Source organism: Manis javanica, chromosome 3 (assembly GCF_040802235.1).
Source record: "Manis javanica isolate MJ-LG chromosome 3, MJ_LKY, whole genome shotgun sequence".
Taxonomy (NCBI): Eukaryota; Metazoa; Chordata; class Mammalia; order Pholidota; family Manidae; genus Manis; species Manis javanica.
Window position 1 is genome coordinate 25,749,352 of NC_133158.1, and position 19,606 is coordinate 25,768,957.

At 41.5% G+C, this 19,606-nt stretch overlaps 1 protein-coding gene across 1 annotated transcript in view; it reads left to right on the top strand.

The window, feature by feature from the left end:
• ITPR1 (inositol 1,4,5-trisphosphate receptor type 1) overlaps window positions 1–19,606 on the top strand; it is a 296,128-nt gene that overhangs the window by 100,363 nt on the left and 176,159 nt on the right. The window contains exons 5-7 of the mRNA XM_073230964.1: window positions 7,137–7,252; window positions 15,284–15,370; window positions 17,651–17,809. Of these exons, the coding sequence (XP_073087065.1) occupies window positions 7,137–7,252; window positions 15,284–15,370; window positions 17,651–17,809 (362 nt within the window). The remainder of the gene's footprint in view (window positions 1–7,136; window positions 7,253–15,283; window positions 15,371–17,650; window positions 17,810–19,606) is intronic.

The window sequence follows — 19,606 nt, forward strand, 5'->3', positions numbered from 1 at the left end:
TCATGCAAAGAGGTGGATAAAAATGTAATTGGCTAAGCTAACTTCAGTCAAAAAGCACTTTCTACACTTGCATTTCCTGTTAGTGTTTGTGAATGATGGGCCTGCACCGGGGAAAGATGATAAAGGCAGAAAGTAGCAGCCTTGGGTATTGTCAGCTTGGGTTTTCTTTCTTTTTTTCCCCTTAATGTGTATTTTTCAAAATTAAAATGTGTTTGACATATAGCACTGTGTAAATTTAAGGTATTTAACATATTAATTTGATACATTTATATAGTATATAATATGGTTGCCATCGTGATGAAAACTAGCACCCCTGTCACACTACATCATTATCCTTTTATTTTTAGTGCTTGGAATAATTAAGTTCTAGTCTCTTGGCAAGTTTGATGATGATCATACAATGTGGTTGCTTTGATTCACTGTATTATGCATTAATCCCTCGGGCTTATTTATGACTTGTAAATCTGTACCTTTAAACAGCTGTCCTGATTGTTCTACTTCGAAAAAACACCTGGTCGCCAAAGTGAGAAAAAATCACCTCCTTTTCCATTCTTTCTTAATAACAATGTGCTTTTTGCAGACAGGTAGTGGAAGGTTGACTTGGCAGTCCCAATTGGAGAATGTCACTTAACTTCAGAGGGCTCCTGTCATGGCTTAGGAAATGCAATTAGCATGCAGCAGACACAACAATGTGTTGCACTATCCTGTTTTGGTGAACTGGAGTTAATTACTTGTTCAAGGGAGGCTTTTGTTGGAAATGTGAGTGGGTTCTTCTTTTGTGAACTGCCATCTTGAGAGTGTTCTTCCAGCGGTGCTATCCATGTGTGTATTCACTGGCCCCATAGTCACTGAATGCAGTGGTGAGAGAAAAATAAACAGATCAGCCTTACCCCCATGCTACTTGCAGTTTTGGAAGTTTGAGTTGGGAGAGTCCTTAAAAAAACATGGCTGTTTTCTATTTCCCTTTCATTGTTTCTTTGAAATCTTAACTCCCTTGGTGGGCAATTACTATATTCTTCCTTCTCTTTTAATCATATTGTCTGTTCTTTCTGAAATTGTTATTCTGTTACCTCTTACCTTTTCAGAAGAAGGAAGATATGAAAAATCAACACTTAAATTTTTCATATTTGTTGCTCATGTAAATCCCCCGTTGGTTTCTCCCTGTATAAAATTGCATTTATATATGCTGGCTGACTGAAGCATTTTTAAAGAATGATCACGGAGGCAGGTTTGAAGAGCTCAAATTCTGGCACATAAGGGACTGTTTTGCCTAGTTAACTCCTCCATCACCAGCTCGTGGATGGTGAAATAGACAGTTGACAACTTGAAGGACAGACTTGAGCAGTTGGCTAGGTCCCCAGTAAACTCATTTCTTCTTGGGCGCTCTCTGGACTACGTTTCTTAGCTCCTTGTACCGTGGGGTCATGTGGTTGGTTATCACTGATGACCCGTGAGTGCAAAGTTTGTCGTACTTCTAGGCCAGTGCGGCCAAGAGCAGGTGCGTCTTCTCGTGGATCTCTTCTCCAGAACGTCCTCCTCGATATGGAAGTGGCGGGTCTGAGATGTGAGAGAGATTTCTTTAGAATGGGTGCCCAGTAGCAGAATTGCTGGATTACATCTTCCAGGTTCTATGTGTCTACTTACTTTGACTCATGCCAGCTTGCTGTCCATAGTTAACCCCACCAGTCTATGCACCCATCCCCAGGAGAGAGGTTCCAGTATCCCACTGGTCCTCTGCATTTCCTGGCCTGTTGCTGTTTGTCTCTCTGTACTACAGTGATAATGGAATAAAAGCTGAAAAGTCATTGAGTACAAAAAGGCGGTTTAAAATTTTTAAATATTTCCATTGTCATGCGCCCATCCTTCAAAATATGAAATATTGCGGGTTAGGGGTGAACTGTTTCATAAATACAGGGTTTCCTTTTGGGGGATGATGAAGATGATTTGGAACTAGATAGAGGTGGTCGTATAACATTGTCAGTATGTAAGCGCCACTAACTGTTCGGTTTAAAATGGCTAATTTTATGTGTCATGAATTCACCTCAAAAAAAAAAAGGTGTGAAATAGTGATAATATGTAGACTAAAAATAACAGTTCTATGTCTTACCACTTTCCAGAGACAGTTTAAAATATTTTAACATTTTTCTACCTGGCATTTACCACTGCATTTCTAGATGATGTGTCTCCTGATGTCTTCGGATTAATCTGTTTTACATATTGTCTGTTGACTTCCTGTTATAGATGCGGTTGACTTTCTAACACTTCCTGCTTGTTGTTCACCCTCCCATTACAGTTGTCTCCTTTTTTATTTTTGGCAAGACTAATATTCAGTCTTAGACTTTTATGACTGTGTAAATATTGTTCACTGTTGAACTAAAGACATACTAGATTTTAATATGCAGCTTGCCCCTGGAGTTAGTAATAATCTTTTTTTTCTTTATTTGCACAGCTCTTTCATAGCATTTACAGAGTCTTTTCTCCCTCTGAAGGCCTCAGTGTGTTTCCATGTGGCAGGCGGGTGGGATGAACTGCCCTGCCTGGTCTGCCCTGCTGTGCTCAGCCCCTGGAGCCCTTCGGCCCTGCCCCAGCTTGGGCCCGTGGTGAACCCTGATGACCTTTGCGGGGCTGGGGCTGCACAGGGCGAGTTGGCACGCCTCTCGCTCGTGTCCCCTGGGCAGACACATAGGCTTCACTTCCCTCCTTCCATCTAGGCCATCCTCTTTCCATTTTCTTCTATTGCAACTTGGGAAGATGGGAGTTGCATTTCATAGGAGATGGAGTTGGGGTTTTCTGGGTATATTTTGTGGGGGGTAGGGAAAAAGAAGAGGAACGGTTTTTATTCTGCCCTGTGAAAACTTTGAATCCAGTTCACTTTTGTAAGCCTCAGTTAACACGTCCTCAAGATTTTTATACATCTCCCTAGCTTCCAGGGGGCAACTTGTCGTATGTGTAGTACTGACTTCCTCAGCTTTTCTCTTCAGCTCCCCCATCCTTCTCCTCTTCCACCCACCCACTCCTTACTCCCTTAAATAACTGACTGTACCGTATTTAAACCTGCTATTTGATGGATGGCCTACTCAGCATTTCAGCTTGGCTGTTCTATGGGCATCTCAAACTAAGCAGGACCAAAGTAAGCCTCTTGATTTCTATTCCCTTCCCTAACTTAGGAGGCACCGTCAAGAAAAAGAAAGCTGCCCTAGAAACCTACGCTGGACCAGGTCCTTCTTTGCTTAAAGCCCTTTGGTAGCTTCCCTCTGCTTCCAAGTGACAAAAACCAAATGCCTCACAGTGCTCTGCACATCTCTGCAGGATGCAACGTCTGCCTGCTTCTCCAGCCACATCTCCCTTCACTCTCTTTTGCCCACTGCCCTCCGGTCACTTTTGTAAAAAATTTTTATTTTTAACCTTGTCAAGATTTTCTTCCAACTCAGGGCCTTTGTACTTGCTGGGCCCTCTGCCTGGAAGGCGTTGCCTCCAGATGTTTATCAGGCCTGACTCTTTCCTCTTTGAGCTGTCCAGTCATTGCCACAGGCCTGGGGATGCCATTCCTGGTGACCTTGTATGAAGCGCTGCTCCTCTGCACCAGCCGTATTGTGCCAAGACAGAACTCTCACCTCTGTGGTACTTTTGATTTCCTACAAGACTGGTGTCTTTGACTAATTTTTCCCTGTCACAAGGGTAGTATTGAGAAACTTGTGTGTCTCGTTCACTGTTAGATTTCCAGCAGTCAATACTGTGGCCAGCACTCGGTAGACACTTTAATAAATAGTGACTGAATCTGCAAATAGACGCCTGGGGGCTGAGAGCTGGACCTGTCTTCAGGGGACATCACTCTTCAGTGATAACACTTCCAGAGTCCTAGAGATTACAGTGTGATTAAATCATTAATTAAGCACTATCCTGATGGTCCTACTCTACCCACAGGCCCTGGGTTACCAGTGGGTACAAAACAGACAAAAATATCTGCCCTTAGGAACCTTACATTCTGGAGTTCAAAATGCCAGGTATGCAGTCGATATGGAGATAGTAGGATTTCTGCTGCTCTGGCAGCCTTTATTCTCTGACTTGGTCCCTGATATGACTCCCTCTGAGGCCAGCTTCTATGCCTTCTCACTCCCCTTGGGATCTGTTGCCAGGGGCTCTGAGCCCACCTGTGGCTCCTCTTGCCTCTGTCTTCTCTTTACTGTGCACCCCAAGTCCTCATTTCCTAGCTAATGCATCTGCTAAGCACTGAGTGTTCTCCCTCCAACCGAGTTCTGGAATGCTGCTTAAACCACGGATGATCACCTCGGGCCTGTTCTCGTTCTCCTGCTCGACCCACACAGCTCTGTAACACTCTCCCATTCAGCTAACTTCTCCTTTGCTAGTCGAGCATGGTATCTACTAAAGCTTAGGAATATTCCAAAGACATTTTTTGAAAGCTTAATATAGTTTATTCTTCAAAGGCTTGAAATAACCCTTGTCACATGAGATATTCATTGTGGTATTTCTTTGGGGTGAGATTAACCACTCTTTTTGTGTGTGGGGGGAGGTGTGTGTGCGCATGGCGTATGCGTACATGCGTATATAGTCACACATACTACCTTCTCCCAAAGGGGTGTTACATATATTCTCACACTGAATTTCCTATATATGTGTATTTCTATACTTAGCACAGTGGTAGGGTCCAGTAGAACTTTCATTGTGCCCTGCTGTACCATCCAAATAGCAAAGGGCAATGTGGAGCCACTGAGTTGCAAAATTTGGAACGTTACTTGAACATCACATTTGAATTGCTTAATTTAATTTTCACTTTGAATCAGTTGCTAAGCAACCGGGGAGACAGGACAAAATCAGCAAGGCTAATTTGGTTCTGCTACTGGCATGCTAGCATGTCTTGTATTTACATAGGTGCTTGGTTGTAAATACACTTAATCCTATGCAATGCTCTGTTTTGCCCAAGGGAAATAGTTGGTGTGGAAGTTCTAGCAAAGTTTTGGTTGGATTGACAGTGCTTAAATTCACACTTTCCCCTTCGGTGAATGGAAAGTTATCTGGAGTTTTGAGCATTATGTTGTGCCCCATTTGTTATGTGGGGTGTTTGACTTGGCTACCCCATGAACACTTGTAGAATGGTACTTACCACTGCCTGTTAATCCCTTGGCATTATGAACCCAGCCCAATTATTCTCAAAATAGATTTACGCAGATTTTTTTTGCATGCATACCACTAGCTATCATTATAGAAAGTGTTGGAGGAAAAAAAGGACTATTTTACTCTCAATATCTTATTGATGCAATTTTAAACGTTTTACCCTATTGGGTACATAAAGTCAATCCTCTGTCCAGTGTTAATATTGGTGGCTTAAATATTTTCAATGTTCTTTTTGTTTTAATTCATGTGATTATTGAGGAAGTCACCCCTGCCCAGCCTAGATGCCCCCTGTGTCCTGGGTCAAAGATAGGACATTTAGTCACGACCAGTAGTCTCATGGTTGCCTGATTGTTCCTGGGGTGAATGGAGAGTTCACATATGTCAAACTGGTAGAAAAACTGTCTCTTGATGTCAGTAGGTTGCCACTGTTACAGTAAATGACAGTGACCTGTGGCTTTCATAAGATGTGGGGAAAGCAGCCTATCTTCTAATAGGTTTCCTGTTACGTCCTGTGTTCTCTAAAGACATAGATAGTATCTTTTCATATGCACTAATTTTCATAGAGGGGTTGTATTCTTGATAAAGATGGAGATCAGTGGTTTTCTTTTTACATTCTAACTGCTTGTGACTAGATAGAAATATTTACTGAAGGAGAGTATAGAAAGGGGGGAGTACCTTTTACTTCTACAATTAAATGTTTTTTGTTTTTGTTTTTTTCTGAACAATGTCAAGTATTTGTGGTGCAGCATTCGGTAAAAATTCACTGATCCAACTAGATGAAAGGGTCATCTGAATTAGAGGAAAGTCCTAATGTCTCTGTACTTGACAGCAGATGAATTTTTCTTACTTTGAGATAATTATTTGGCTAAGACAGTAGTTGGGCATTTACTTGTTCAGGGTCTGTTTGAGTGAACATATAAGAAGTGTATATAGCCAATAGACTAAATTGCCTTTAAAGCTGGTTCTGATCTACGCCCAGGGTACAGTTTTTCCAAATCTGGGTATTCATTCCAAATTGATTAATTTCACTCTATAAGCACTGACCATTTGAAAACCCATTATGTCAAAATGTAAACTTTTTAGGGAGTGAGGGTTATTTCTAATACCAGTTTCTTAGAGAAGTTATTTCTAGTCTTTTTGGATGGCACAGCCCTGTCAAAAAGGGTTGACAACTATACCCCGAAACTATGTGGAAATGTATTTAAAAGTTATATGTGACTGTACTGAAATATTGAATTCATTATAAAAACAAGTCAGAAAATAGATGTTGATGAAAAAGTTTAAGACTACACAATAAGTGCCTTGTTAACCATGGTTATCATGTAACTGATACCATAAGGCCCATAGAAGCTTGAGGGTAGAGTTTATCATTAGAGACAACCTTTTCAATGGTCTTCCTTAGAATTTTTAATATCTGAGTGACTTTTTCTCACATCCAGCGAGATCATCATGATTTTTTGTCTTACAGAGTGAGGGGCAAGGGCATGGACGGTCTCAGTGCAAAAGTCAGTTACGTTCTGTCTGTTCCCCAGGGAATCATCTTGTACATGACACTCCCAGGGGTACCTCCAAATAAGCTCCTGAGTATTTTTTTTTAACGTAGTTGGAATAAAGAGAGCTGGATTTATATGCAAAAATGCTCCTATGTATTGTTACATCCAGTTAGGATGTTCATGTTTATATATGTCCATCATAAAGGAAAGGAGAAAATGATAGGGTAGGATTTAGAGCCCTGGATTTGGACTCTGAGTCATAGCTCTGCCACCAACAGGCTATGTGACAATTCACTTATTTTCCAAAAGCCTGAGTTTCCTCATCTGTAACCCCGTGTTGTGGTGGTGAGAATTAAAGGTAAAGGAGAAGTTTGTAAAAGGGTCTTGTAACTTGTCATTTATGCTTATGTACAATTTACAATGCCTTCTATCAATAGAAGGGGAATGTTTTCTTCCTACGTTGAATATATCTACTTTCTCAGTAATGGATTTTGTTTGTTTCACTCCTAGATTGCCTCTTTAAACTATGTCCTATGAATCGCTACTCTGCCCAGAAGCAGTTCTGGAAAGCGGCTAAGCCAGGGGCCAACAGTACAACAGATGCGGTTCTGCTCAACAAACTGCATGTACGTATGGAGCCGGGCCTGTCTGTGCAGAGTGACTCGTGAGTGGCCACTTGGTTGTGTCTGAATGTCACGGGTTGGGATTAGTGCTATAGTGCTCCAACTCAGGGTACCAGCTTTCCCGTGTTCTGTAATAAAGGGGTGAAAGGGATGGGTGACCTTCATCTCGAGATGTCTTGAGAGTTACTTTTTTCTCAGCCATTCCCTTTCCAGGATGGCTTTGGGTAAAGTGCTGGCTGGGAGCATAAGCTCTGGAAGTGAATCCTGGCTCCACCGCTAACCGGGATCTTGGGGGAAGTTACGTGGCTATTTGTAACTACTTGCCTATTTAAATAAGTAGGTAAGGGTCTGTTACCTTGCCGTTACCTACTTGTAAAATGGAAATGCTACATCTGCATCAGGAGGTAGTTACATGTTGAATATATCAGGAGAGAATTACATGAAATGCAGCCTAAAAGACATAGGGACAATGCTGGGTGCATAATACGTCCTTAATAACTTTAGCTATTATAATCATATTTATCTTGACTATCAGTTGGCATACAGGAAATGTGCTTATTCCATTGCTGATGGGTGTGTGACCATAAGCAAGTTTTTGAGCCTCTCTGAGCCTGTTTCTCTATCTGTAAACGGTGACATAATTCCTCTAGCTTCTAGTGTCTCAATGACAATTCTTCTGTGAGGCCAATCTGCGTGGAACTTCTTTGGGGTGTTTCGGAAGAAGGACATGATGTATATCCAATGTAGTAGTATGGAAATTGCAACCAATTCCCTACCCCCAGTCCTGCTTTATTTTTCTCAGTGGCGCTTATGATCATATTTCTAGGTTATTGTGTTTATGGGTTGTCCACCTGCACTAGAATAGAAATGACCCGAGGGTAGAAGTTTGTGTCGGGTTCACTTGTGGCTGTATCCCTCATGCCTGCGACATGGGGCAGGCACTCAAATATTTAATAAAATAAGATCTTTCTTGGTACTTAGTGATGACAGTTGAAGATGCAGAGTATCTGCAAGCACTGTGGAGCTCCTCCATCACACTCTGTTTTTGATGCATATATATGGCAAAGTAACCACCAGCCACACTTGGAAGGGTAGGGGTCATGTGAAGAGACTCCCTTATTCAGTACGTACTGGGTTAGACGACAGTGAGGTGCTCCAGGTGTGTTGAAAAGACCAGCTCCTAACCTCAGTGAGCTTATCCTCGGCTGTGGGGACACACAAGCAGTCACTCCTGATGTATGTAAAAGGAAACCCGGACTTTGTGCCTACTGGACCCTGCTGGCCCCTCTGAGGCTTCTGAAACACACTCACTATGTTCCAGCCACACTGGTTCTATTTCATTCCGTTCCTTAATTTTTGAATGCCACAGACCCTGAACAGTCTCATAACCTGGGTGTTTTCAATTCATTCTGTCTAGAACATTCTTCTCCTGGATCTTCCTTTGCATCCTTACATCATAGTGTAAGTGTCATCTCATTGAGGTCTTTCCCCACCTCCTGACCTAAGGCTATGTCCTGCTTGCTTTCCTCCATCACAGCACTCTGTTTATAGGTTTCTCAGTGCTGACTGTGGTCTGCAATAATATTTAAGTATAATTAAGAATACGTTAATTCTCATCGGTCACTCATGAGAATGACAGTTCCACGAGATGAGGAGCAGTGACTTTCTACCACTGTATCCCAGGTGCCTGTATTAGTGTCTGGCATATAGTAGTTGCTCAGGAAATATTTGTTGAATGAATGAGCTCTGTGATAGATGATAAAGCTGAGTCTTCACCCTCTGAGAGCTTAATAGTTAATAAAGAATAAAAATGTAGTGATAAGACACAAGTATTATTACAGGAAAAACTGTAGAAGCTGTAGTCTGCTATACAAGGGGTGAATCCATCTTTGTGAGTAAGGTGGTTGGGTGATATCAAGGAGGGCTTTCTGGAGGAAGAGGAAGTGACAAGCCTCATTGTGAGGCATCTGTGTGAGTCAGAGGGTAGAAAAAGAAACAACAGAAACAGATTGCTTTGAAGAGTTCAGGAACTACATCTTTATTTTAATGGCTTTAGGGCAGACATTCTCAACCTCAGCAGAACCCCTTCTCCCTCTTAATAGCAAATATGACACTGTATGAACAGGAAATGAAATTCATAAATAATATACCCTGCCAAGGTACCAAATTATAAAAACTGAATTATAAAGGAAAAATAAAAGGAAAGTTATAAATTTTACAATTGTATACTTAGTAAGCTAATGCCAGGCATGACCACTCTACAGGCCACAAGGAAGTAAATGCTTTTGTCCCTGCCTGTGAAAAATCCTCAAACGAGGCAGCCAAAGACAGTAACTGATGTAGGTGTGTAGTACTGGAGACCCAGAAAGCATGTTTCCTGTAATACGGTTTTCTGAAATGGTCAGCAGCTCTTGGTAATTTTATGAAGAATTCAAAATACACTCTTTCCTTTATTAAATAACATCTGTGTTTTTGTAAAATGTATTCATAGTAGTATTAAGCCATGCAAAAATGTGCTTTGTGTTGATATGTGAAGTGGAGTTAGGGGCTAGGCTCCAAAATTGCAGGCAGCTTTTTAATCTATGTGCATGTCCAGCCAGACATAAAATTATATTGGATGAATGATGCTTCATCCTGGTACGGGGACTGTACCACGTACTTCAGGGCATCCAGCATCCCTGGCCCTGTGTCCTGAATCTCAGTAGCACCTCCCTCCTCCCCCAACCTTTGTGACAACCCACAGTTCCCCTGAAGTCTGTGCTGGGAGCATGGGAATCTAGCTGAATGAGTGGGCAGGGGGCCTCAGTCCTGCATATTTCTGGGAGAACTATGCCTGTCGGGTTATCTCTGTGGAAGGAGTACATGGCTTTAGTAGTCCTGCCTTCCCTTTTCTGGAGTGAAATCATTCTGTCCAGTGAGATCTCATTAGTACATCTCAAGCCCTTTCTTCTCCTATGCTTTTTATAGCAGAGGTTGTAAATTCAGATGCCTTTTGGCCAGAGCAGGAAGCCAGCTGGTATCATGGGGACTTGGTGGGCCAGGTTGCTCAGTGGAGTATGCACACATGTAGACTCAGAGTGGACTCCCTGCTGTTGTGTGTGGGAAGGTGGGCCGAGAGCTGATTCCACAAGAGAAACAAAAATTCCATGCTTTTATGTGTAATATCTCAGCTTTTAAAAAATGTTGGCAACTAATTCAATTAAAATTTAAAACATACAGTGAACATTAGCACAGTGATGGCTTCAGGTTGGACAGGGTTCTTAATAATCCATTTACAACTTGTAATACATGTGTTACATTTCATCAGCAATTTCTTTTCACGTTCCTTCCCATGAATAAACTGTGAAAGAAAACCCACAGCTGGAAAAATGCAGTCCTAAAAGTGATCAAGAACTCTGAACTTCTTATTAAAAAAAAAAAAGGACAATGAATTATCTCTTCTGTGCTGTTTATACTTTTCAATAAATTAAAAGGAAACCAGTACTTTCCCCTGATTTAGGATTACTGATGCAACTTTGAGGTTTTAAGTGTTGACTTTGTGTAATTCCTGCTTTCCCGCTTATTTGGACCTTTCCTCCCCTGCTGTCTGGAAGTAATCTACATGTTATAGTATAGTCATTAAAATGTATTTTGGGCAGCCGCTGGCCATTGGGGGCTGATGGCCAGTCTCTAGTGGGTTTTCATTTTTATTTTTGTCAACTACTATGCAGCCCCCCAGTCAAAGGTCAGATTATTTTAAATTAATGCCATTTAAGGAATTAGTTGTCTAGACCACTTGACTTCCTTTGGACTAGGATAAGCAACATATAAAGAGCCCTCTGAGGGAGAATGACATCTAGTGGCTGGATGCTGTGTATGTTCATTCTTTTTACAGGAAAAACTGGATTCTAGCTCTCCTGGTTCATGACTTCCCACAAATCTTTTGGCAAAATGAGCTTCCTCTACCCACAAATCACATGATTTGTTCTACAGGCCTTGACTACCATTTCCTGACAGCATTTTGACTTACATTATTTTGGTTCTGAGAAATGATGTGCTACGTCAGCCATAACTTTGACAAGCAAGAAGAACCAGAAGAGGGACAAGTCTTTACTGTCTTCAGAAAGTCTGGGTCCTGTATTGTCTGTTTTCAGAAGCCTTAATTCAGTGTCATATTACATAATTCAGAACTTGTTGACCTTAAATAAACAGCCTTTCCCCACTGTTCCAGTGACCTTTCTGTAGTAATTTAATAATGTTTTCTCTATTTCTGAAATAAAGTAGTGGGTGGCTATAATGCGGTTGATCTTGGTGTTGCTTAGGTAACATGGTAATGTCCTTGGGGAACAATGGTGACTAGAGACCATAGCATAAAGTGTGATCTTTTTCCTTAGAAATTTGAAACAGCCTCTACCCAGTTAGTAAAGAGAAAGAGCAACAGCTATTTCAATTATTATGATTTTTAAATATTGAAAAGGTAACACATTTCAGATGGGTTGTTAAAAATTCAGGCTACTTGCCACAGAGACATGATCATGTTTTTGAGGAAATAACACATACGAGTATTAATAAGAAAAAGAATTCCAAAATATACATGAGTAAGAAAAGGGGGAAAAAATGAATATGATCCTCAAATCTTACTCCTTTTTAAAAATAACTTTGGTTTGTATTTGGTGTTTGCCCCACCTCCCCACCCCTGTATCTATTGTAGTATTTCTGTATTTTAAAGTATCAGTGGGAACATATTCTCTTTCTTTAACCTGGTTTTGTTCACGTAATATATTGTGAATAAATAGGAATCTCTGTCTTCGTTTTTAGTGGCTACATGATTACTCTACTGTTTGGTGGTAGTGTAATGTTGGATAGCCAATCCCTGTGCAGGGGCTGGAATTCAGGATCCTGACAATTTTTGCCATTCTGAGAAAAAAAAAGTTGTGGCCTGGTACATGCGCCAAGTTATCTTCTTAGGAGAAATTCCTGGAAATAGAATCATTATGTCATATTTACGTCCATTGAAACAGTTTTTTTTTAGACGTTGCCAGATTATCCTTCAGAAAGATTATCCCAGTTCGCCCACATGTGGGCTTATTGTTAGAATGTACTTGAAGGATTTAGCAGACCAGACTCATTCTTTTTAAGGATGGAAGTAACCTTTATCAGCGGGTCTAGGTATAGTTCATATCTTACTAATTGTCTATCTGCCTGTTACCTCACCTGTTGAACCTAAAAATGATGATGTTATGTTTGTGTCTCAAACCCAAATTTGGTTTTGTGGAGCAAGTTAACCAAGGACTGATGTGTAAACTCAAATGAACATATTTGGTATTTAGTAAAAGGCAAAATAATTTGGAGAGTTTTCTCTTGAAACAAAGTTTTCTCTTGTGCTTATAGGAAAAGTGAATTCTCAGAATGTTCCATAAACTTAATGCATTAAAGGTTAGTTCAGTAGTTAACTGTAGGATTGGTTATCATTAAACCCTATTTGAAGAGTAGTTAGATATATATTCTCCAATTTTGTTGTATATTCTGTTCTGATTATACCCTTTGTGTGTTTTTAGACAAGTGCCCTTTTATCTGTAGAGCTACTGAGGCTTAATTAGCTTATAATAAATAGAATATTTGCCTTTTTGATGACTAACTTGAATTTCTTGTTAGATATGCTATTGACCATTGAATTGCCACTTTAATACTTAGTCTGTGTGCAGGTAGGAACTTAATATTTTAGACTAGTGTTTCTTAAACTGAGGCCGCTGGAAATTCTTGAGAGGAAGAACAGCAACCAGGAGACCTGTGGCGCTTGAACAGGACCTGTGATCCTTTTAAGTCCACAAGCCTCTACTTAGTGATTCTCTGAATCCTTTCAGTGTGACCTTTTGAGTTAGAGAAACACTGTACTTATTTGTTGGAAAATGTTAATGTTTTGTCTTCCTGAATCTATTGATTTTTTTCCCCCTTTGACATTTTTTCTTTCTTCAATTTCCTGTCCATATTAGCTGAGAACTGCCAAGTAGAAAGAACAAATGGCTCTCTACAGAGTACAAACTCTCCTTCCAGTGGGTTCAGCCCAGTGTTTTGTCTGGAAAACTACCTGTAGAACCTGAGTGTACTGCTGAGCTATCTGGAGGTGGTCAAGTACAGCCATAAAAATTGGGAGAATGAGAGATGAGAGCAAATTCAGGGGAGGTGTTTATGGGGGCAGAGAGAGCTAGAGCCGTGCAAGGATGGTGGTGGTGTCTGCACTGGTGTTTCTGGACATGTCTTGAACCCAGTGGATTTTATCTTTATGTAACTGAGAAGAGCAGACTGGTAACTAATTCCAGAAGAAAGGCAAGCGTCTGAATAGACACATTGTTTTAAAGGTCTGAGACAGATGTGGCACCTTGTAGTGATCCACACTAACATAGGAAGGTCATGCTCCTCCTGTGTGTACAGCTGCTTTTGGGTTTAGGATGGCTTCCTGGGGTTTATTTTTCTCAAAAGATGTACTTTCTTACAAATACCTACACTTCACTTACAGATGGAGCAAATGCTGAATGTGAAGGAAACTGAAAGATGCGTCACCCAACCCCCCTTGTTCGCCTTCTGAAATTCTCATCATGAGAACATTTCTTAGTGTTAGAAACTTACGTAGTAATGGTTAAAATTTCTGGAATGCCTGGTATACATTTTCTCTCATCTTTACCAGAGCCCTAAAAAACGTGTGCTGTCCTCATTTTGTGCTGGGTGAGGGTGGTTGAGATTAAGTGACCTGCCTGAGATGATAAAGCTGGTATGTGGTGGGATCAAGATCAGGTCCAGATGGAGCCTGTGAAGATGCAGACGTGTTCCCTGGGAAGGAGGCCCATTAACCCGTTGGCTTCTGGCAGCCTCTTGTCTCCAGTAAAGGAGAAACTCTAGGAAAAAAAAAGACTGGAAACAGTTCTCAAGCACACGACTGGTCATCAGGGTTTTGTCAGCCATGAAACAAGTTACTTTGCTTTTGGTTCACGCAGTCTAGGTTGGGGAAGACAGGGTTTGGAACAACAGTATCTTCACTGCCCATTGCATTGTTAAAATAGGATAATAGTACTTCTGCAGAGTTGTACAGGTAAACAAATGAAAAACAACTGTTGAGGCTGGTGATTCAGTCAGATTATTCTGGAACCCTCTGTTCAGCTTTACTGTATTCCCTGGTATGCCACATTTGGGCTGGTAATGTCTCCCAGCCTCATTTGTTCCCACAAACTCGGAGTTGACCCAATGTGGGTTTGAGGATCATCTCTGCTACTTAATAGGTGTGTGCTTTCTTAAAAAATACATTAGTAAGGAAAATTTCAAATGTACCCCAGAGGTAGAGAAAATAGTAAAACAAACCTCTTCATATCCACCATTTAACTAGCTATGCAATGTCAGCCAAGCTTTTTACTATCTCTGAGTGTGTTTCTTATTTAAACTGGGAGATTGATGGTCTTTCCCTGAAGGAACTACTATGAAAATTAAATAAAGTATAATAATATCTAACAGTAATAACTAACACTCCTTAAATGAATGCTACATGGACAAGGCCCTGTGCTACCTGGTTCCTGTGAGGTGTAGGTACTCTTTATACTGTTTTACAAAAGAGAAAACTGAAGCTCGCAGATGTTAAACAATACATTCCAGGTCACACACCAGAAATCACCCCAAACCAGCATTTAAACTCAGTTTTAGTTTACCTTAAAGCCTTAGAGAGAGGGCTTTTTTACAAATCAAGGAAGGGCTACGAGAACTTCCCTCCCACCCTGTTTCCTTAAAGAATATATAAGCTTTTGACTTCGCCTTACCCTCAGCAGATATCCATGAATTCTTTAAAGAAAAAAAATACACTTCTAAAAAGACAAAAAGGCCAACAAACTAAAGGCCCAGGTGGGTTGGGTTCTTGAACGCCTTGCCGGTGTCATTTAGCCTCAGGGTGTCCTTAGGTGTTTGCTTATTTCTGGGGTTCTTGTTTGAACTGGTGAAGGTGGTTTTGCATCGCCGTAGACAAATACTGCCCGTTGTTTCCTCTTGTGACCGGTCTTCCTTCTCCATGAACAGCATGCTGCCGACTTGGAAAAGAAGCAGAATGAGACAGAAAACAGGAAATTGCTGGGGACTGTAATCCAGTACGGCAATGTGATCCAGGTGGGTCAAGGCTGCTCTTCTCTTCTGTAGGTGAAGCATTACAAGGAATGAAGCTAAAAAAAACCAACATGTGAAGTTGGGCTTGGCCATCTTTCCAGTAGGGCTCCGTGGAGACAGCCAGTCTGGTGCAGGAAGCCTAGTGTTCTTTTCCTTTTGGGCTGGACACTTGGGCTGTTTAGTGGTCCTCTGTCTGTAGGAGAGTCCACTTCTCTCCCCTGTAACGGATCATCTAAGATCTGTCCGAGTATTTTAAATGATGGTTTCCCTCCCTAGAAAGGAGCCTGACTGCTGAATTTTTGTTTAACTTGCATTACTTGGAAGTTCTTCCTATTTGGTGAAAACTGGCTTCCCTGTAACTTTCATCTGTTGGTCCAAGAGGGGGTCGCCAGAGGTAACGAGCAATTCTGTAACTTCAGGGAGAGTATTTGATGCTGCATCTTGTGTCTTGTCTCATGGCTGTGAGGTTGACTTGTTTCTCTCTTGCATCTTTAAATTTGGATTGAGGATAAAACATAATCTAGAAAACAACTACTGCAAGGTTTGCTCAGAAAAATCCATCCAGGTGTATCCTTGCAGAAAACTGTGTGAAAGGAAGTCTGGGGCCAAATGTGGCTGTTCTCAATTTGTCCAGTTACAAGATTCAGGTGCAAAGGGTCGTAGTTACCAATTTTGAGGACTGGCCCATTTGGCTATCTTGATTCATTATTTTCCATTTTGGAAGATTTTGCTTTCCATGTAAAGTAAAACCAGTGATTACAAAAGCATTCCTTCCCATTTTTTTCCTGTTAGATATAGAGCAGTGCTAATCCGGAGCATGGGAAAACTAAAATTGCCACAGGGATAGTAGCAATCTTTTGTGTTTAAACAGGCTGTTATTATTAGGCTATTAGAAATAGTGAAAGTAGCTTAGGTGCAGCCACTCCCATTGCTCCTCCCTCTCAGGTTCTGTCCAACTGAGAATGGACATGAGGGGCCAGGTGGGGCTCAAAGTTCAGTGTCAACTTTTTTATGAGGCCAGATTAGTTCCTTGAAACTTGGGGTGTAAGACTCCCTGATCAGGTTAGATTGCAGAATAGGGCTAGAGCTGAAGATGATGAGGGGCACAGAGCTAAGAACATAAACTCTTAAGTGCATTCCAGCTCAAAGTTTGTGCCTTAATGACTGTAAGATTTTAGCCAAAATCTTGCCATGCCTGTTTTTGCTTGCTACCCAAGTGGGAGTAGTAATGGGTCTAATTCCTAGGATGATTGAACAGTGCCTCTCACACAGTAAGCTCTGAACACATGTTAACTAATATTACTACTATTACTTCTGCCAAGCCCGGTCCCTGGGATCTACCTCTGCATGATGGTGGTTGTAAACCAGCCAAGTCTGGCACCTGCACTGGTATGCGGAGGATCAGGGGCCACTCACCAGGGTCACAGTGAGGACTCAGGAGAGCATTGCCTTCCCCTTGTGTATCAAATCAGACAAGTTATTCCCCCACCCCCATCAACCCTAATAGAAGATTGGTAGACCTCCTGGGACTGTCCTAGAAACTGTGTCTGAACATATGGAAAGGAGCTATTGGCAGTTGGCAGTGATGTCCCATGCTGGACTTTGCATGTATCCAGGGATTAGGCAGTGTTTCACTTTCCCTCCCATCTCCCTTAATGGCCTGTTTGAGTCGGGAAGTCTTGGTCAGCGCTTCCTGGTCTACCTAACTATGATGCAAGTTGTTTCCCATTGAGGTCTTTGGTTTTTCCATCCCCTTCATGTAACCGTGACCCAAAAATTAAGAATAAGTGCTTAGAAATTCAAGGTGGAAATGTGTAGCAGCCCTCCTCTTCTAAATGAAGTGACTGTCCCTTAAACGGGTCGCCTCTTACACCCAGCTGTTGCCTGTGCTTGGAAGGGCCCTTCCTCAGCTCCGCCTTTGTGCCCGGCATCTTCAGACTGGATATCCCCATCCTCAGCTCCGTTACACCGGTTTGTCCCCTCCCTGCCGAGAGATGCAGAATACCGTTTTTAACTGATGGTACACTTGACCTCAGGCACGTCCATCTTGTCAAGACTGTATGAGGAAAAAAAAAAATACGTCTTCTGCCTTCTGCCTCTGCTGCCCTTGCTCTCCCGTCCTTTCTCATCATTCCCAGCCCCGGGCGCTTCTGCAGTTCTCTCACTTCACGGTCAGCTCATTGGTGGGGAGAAGGTCCGATATGTAGTTTATGTGACTGAGAGAGAAATGGGGGAGATTCTGAGACTTGCTGACACTCACCGTGCTCTCTGGCTTGCTTTCAGCTCCTGCATTTGAAAAGTAATAAATACCTAACTGTGAATAAGAGGCTGCCGGCTCTGCTTGAGAAGAATGCCATGAGAGTGACGCTGGACGAGGCCGGGAATGAAGGGTCCTGGTTTTACATTCAGCCGTTCTACAAGCTGCGGTCCATCGGGGACAGCGTAAGCGCACGTCCCCGGCCTGGGGGCACTCTGTGCCCCTGCCCAGGACTGTGTCTTCCATTCAACTGGGAGAGTTTTAAAGTCGGAACCAGAGGCTTATCCTGTATGAAGAGAAGGAGGGAATCACTATGGAAATGAGTGTTTGGGAAACAGGGAAATTTGGAGAGAAGTGCGACCTAAATGCAGTAACTGTGTTTTCCTACCGGGCTTCTGAAGAAATGATGCGAACAGCCCATTCCCTCAGTAACTTTACCATGACAACACTGTCCTGTGTTAAAGTCTTGGGCGTATCCTTGTCATTCTAGAGCATTAGAGGAATAAATGCCTCTCTATTATGGGAATAAACTTAGTAAAGGAGGATGTTGGAAAATAAGTAGATGGCAGGGAAGGAGAGTGTGTTTTATGATTATCTATATTTGTTCCTCTGTTGATGAGTCTGCAGGCCCTCCGTCCCATGGCAGTCAGCCTGAGCTGGCCCCTCTCCTCGGGGGTCTTCAGCCCTTAAAGCTCCAGGCATCCTTTCAGGGAGACTTAGACAAGTCCTGATACTTGTTAGCTGTGTTAGTAAGTCATTAGGTGGGCATATCCTTAACAAGAAATGTGTTTAAATGCTATCAGCCCTATTTCTGAGCTCGTTAAGATTCTAAAATAGTTGTTTGTTACTAAAAAGAAATATGGTTTACTTTAAATGGCATGAAATCTTACCATTGCCAACTAAGTTTACAAGCTTTGGCAGTTTAAATATGTGTTAGTTTATATGTTGAGGGGTGGGGGACAGTGTTACATTACATACAGTATACCAGAAGCGTCGGATCAGACTGTTCCCTCTCAGGTAGTGTACCTATGTGGATCCTCAGGTGAGAATAGAAGTACAAGTCCAGTAAGCTTAGGTTTCACCAAAGGCATTGAATTTTTTATGGTAGTTGATTTATATTCATTTGGAGAGAAATTTTTATTGTATATATTCCCCAAAGGTGTCAAACTGAAAGTAGATTTACATTTGAGGAAACCATCATTTCTATTCCCCTTCTTCCTACCCCCATAACAAAAGACATGGGCTCTTTGTTTTGAATTTAATTTTCATCCAGCCCTTAGCTTTCCTATCCCTTAAACTTACCTGTTCCCCAGTGCCTTAGTTGAGAAGGTAAGGTGCATGTGAATAGTTATCCTTGTAGGACAGCGTTTGTCCAAGGGTAGGTCTTGATCCATCTATGGACCAATTTAGTAGCTTGAGACTATCATTTTAGAAAGTGGAATAGAATAGAAAATAATCAAGCTGTGTTAAACATAATAAGTATTGGTTCTTGGGGATAACTTTTGTTTGAGATAAATATAGATATATCTATGTATGTACACAATCACATACATATACACAGACCTGCACATAAGTGTGTCTGTGTCATAAACAACATGTATTTCTTAATGTGACTTTTACTCAAAAGAGTATGAAAGTCATTGACTTAGATATAAAAGATATCTATTCTTTATTCTTTAAAAAATAAAGACTTTTCTCTTTATTCTTTATTTAATGCATTATACTCTTTAAAAGTTAAAGACTTCCTTCAGATAATATTTTACTTCTCCTAAAATTTAGTTAATTTTTATATACCTGCTAACATATGAAAAGGGGATATTGGCTTTGGCAGCGTGGTCCCACCTTTTCTCCTGGGGTTGGGCAGAGACTGTTGGACTTCATGACGTGGGTACGGTTATGCAGCTGGGGTTGTGCTATGTCCAAGTGATGTTCTAAGAACATGAGCTGCCTTCTGCTCCAGGACTCCTGACCTGTCCTGTGCA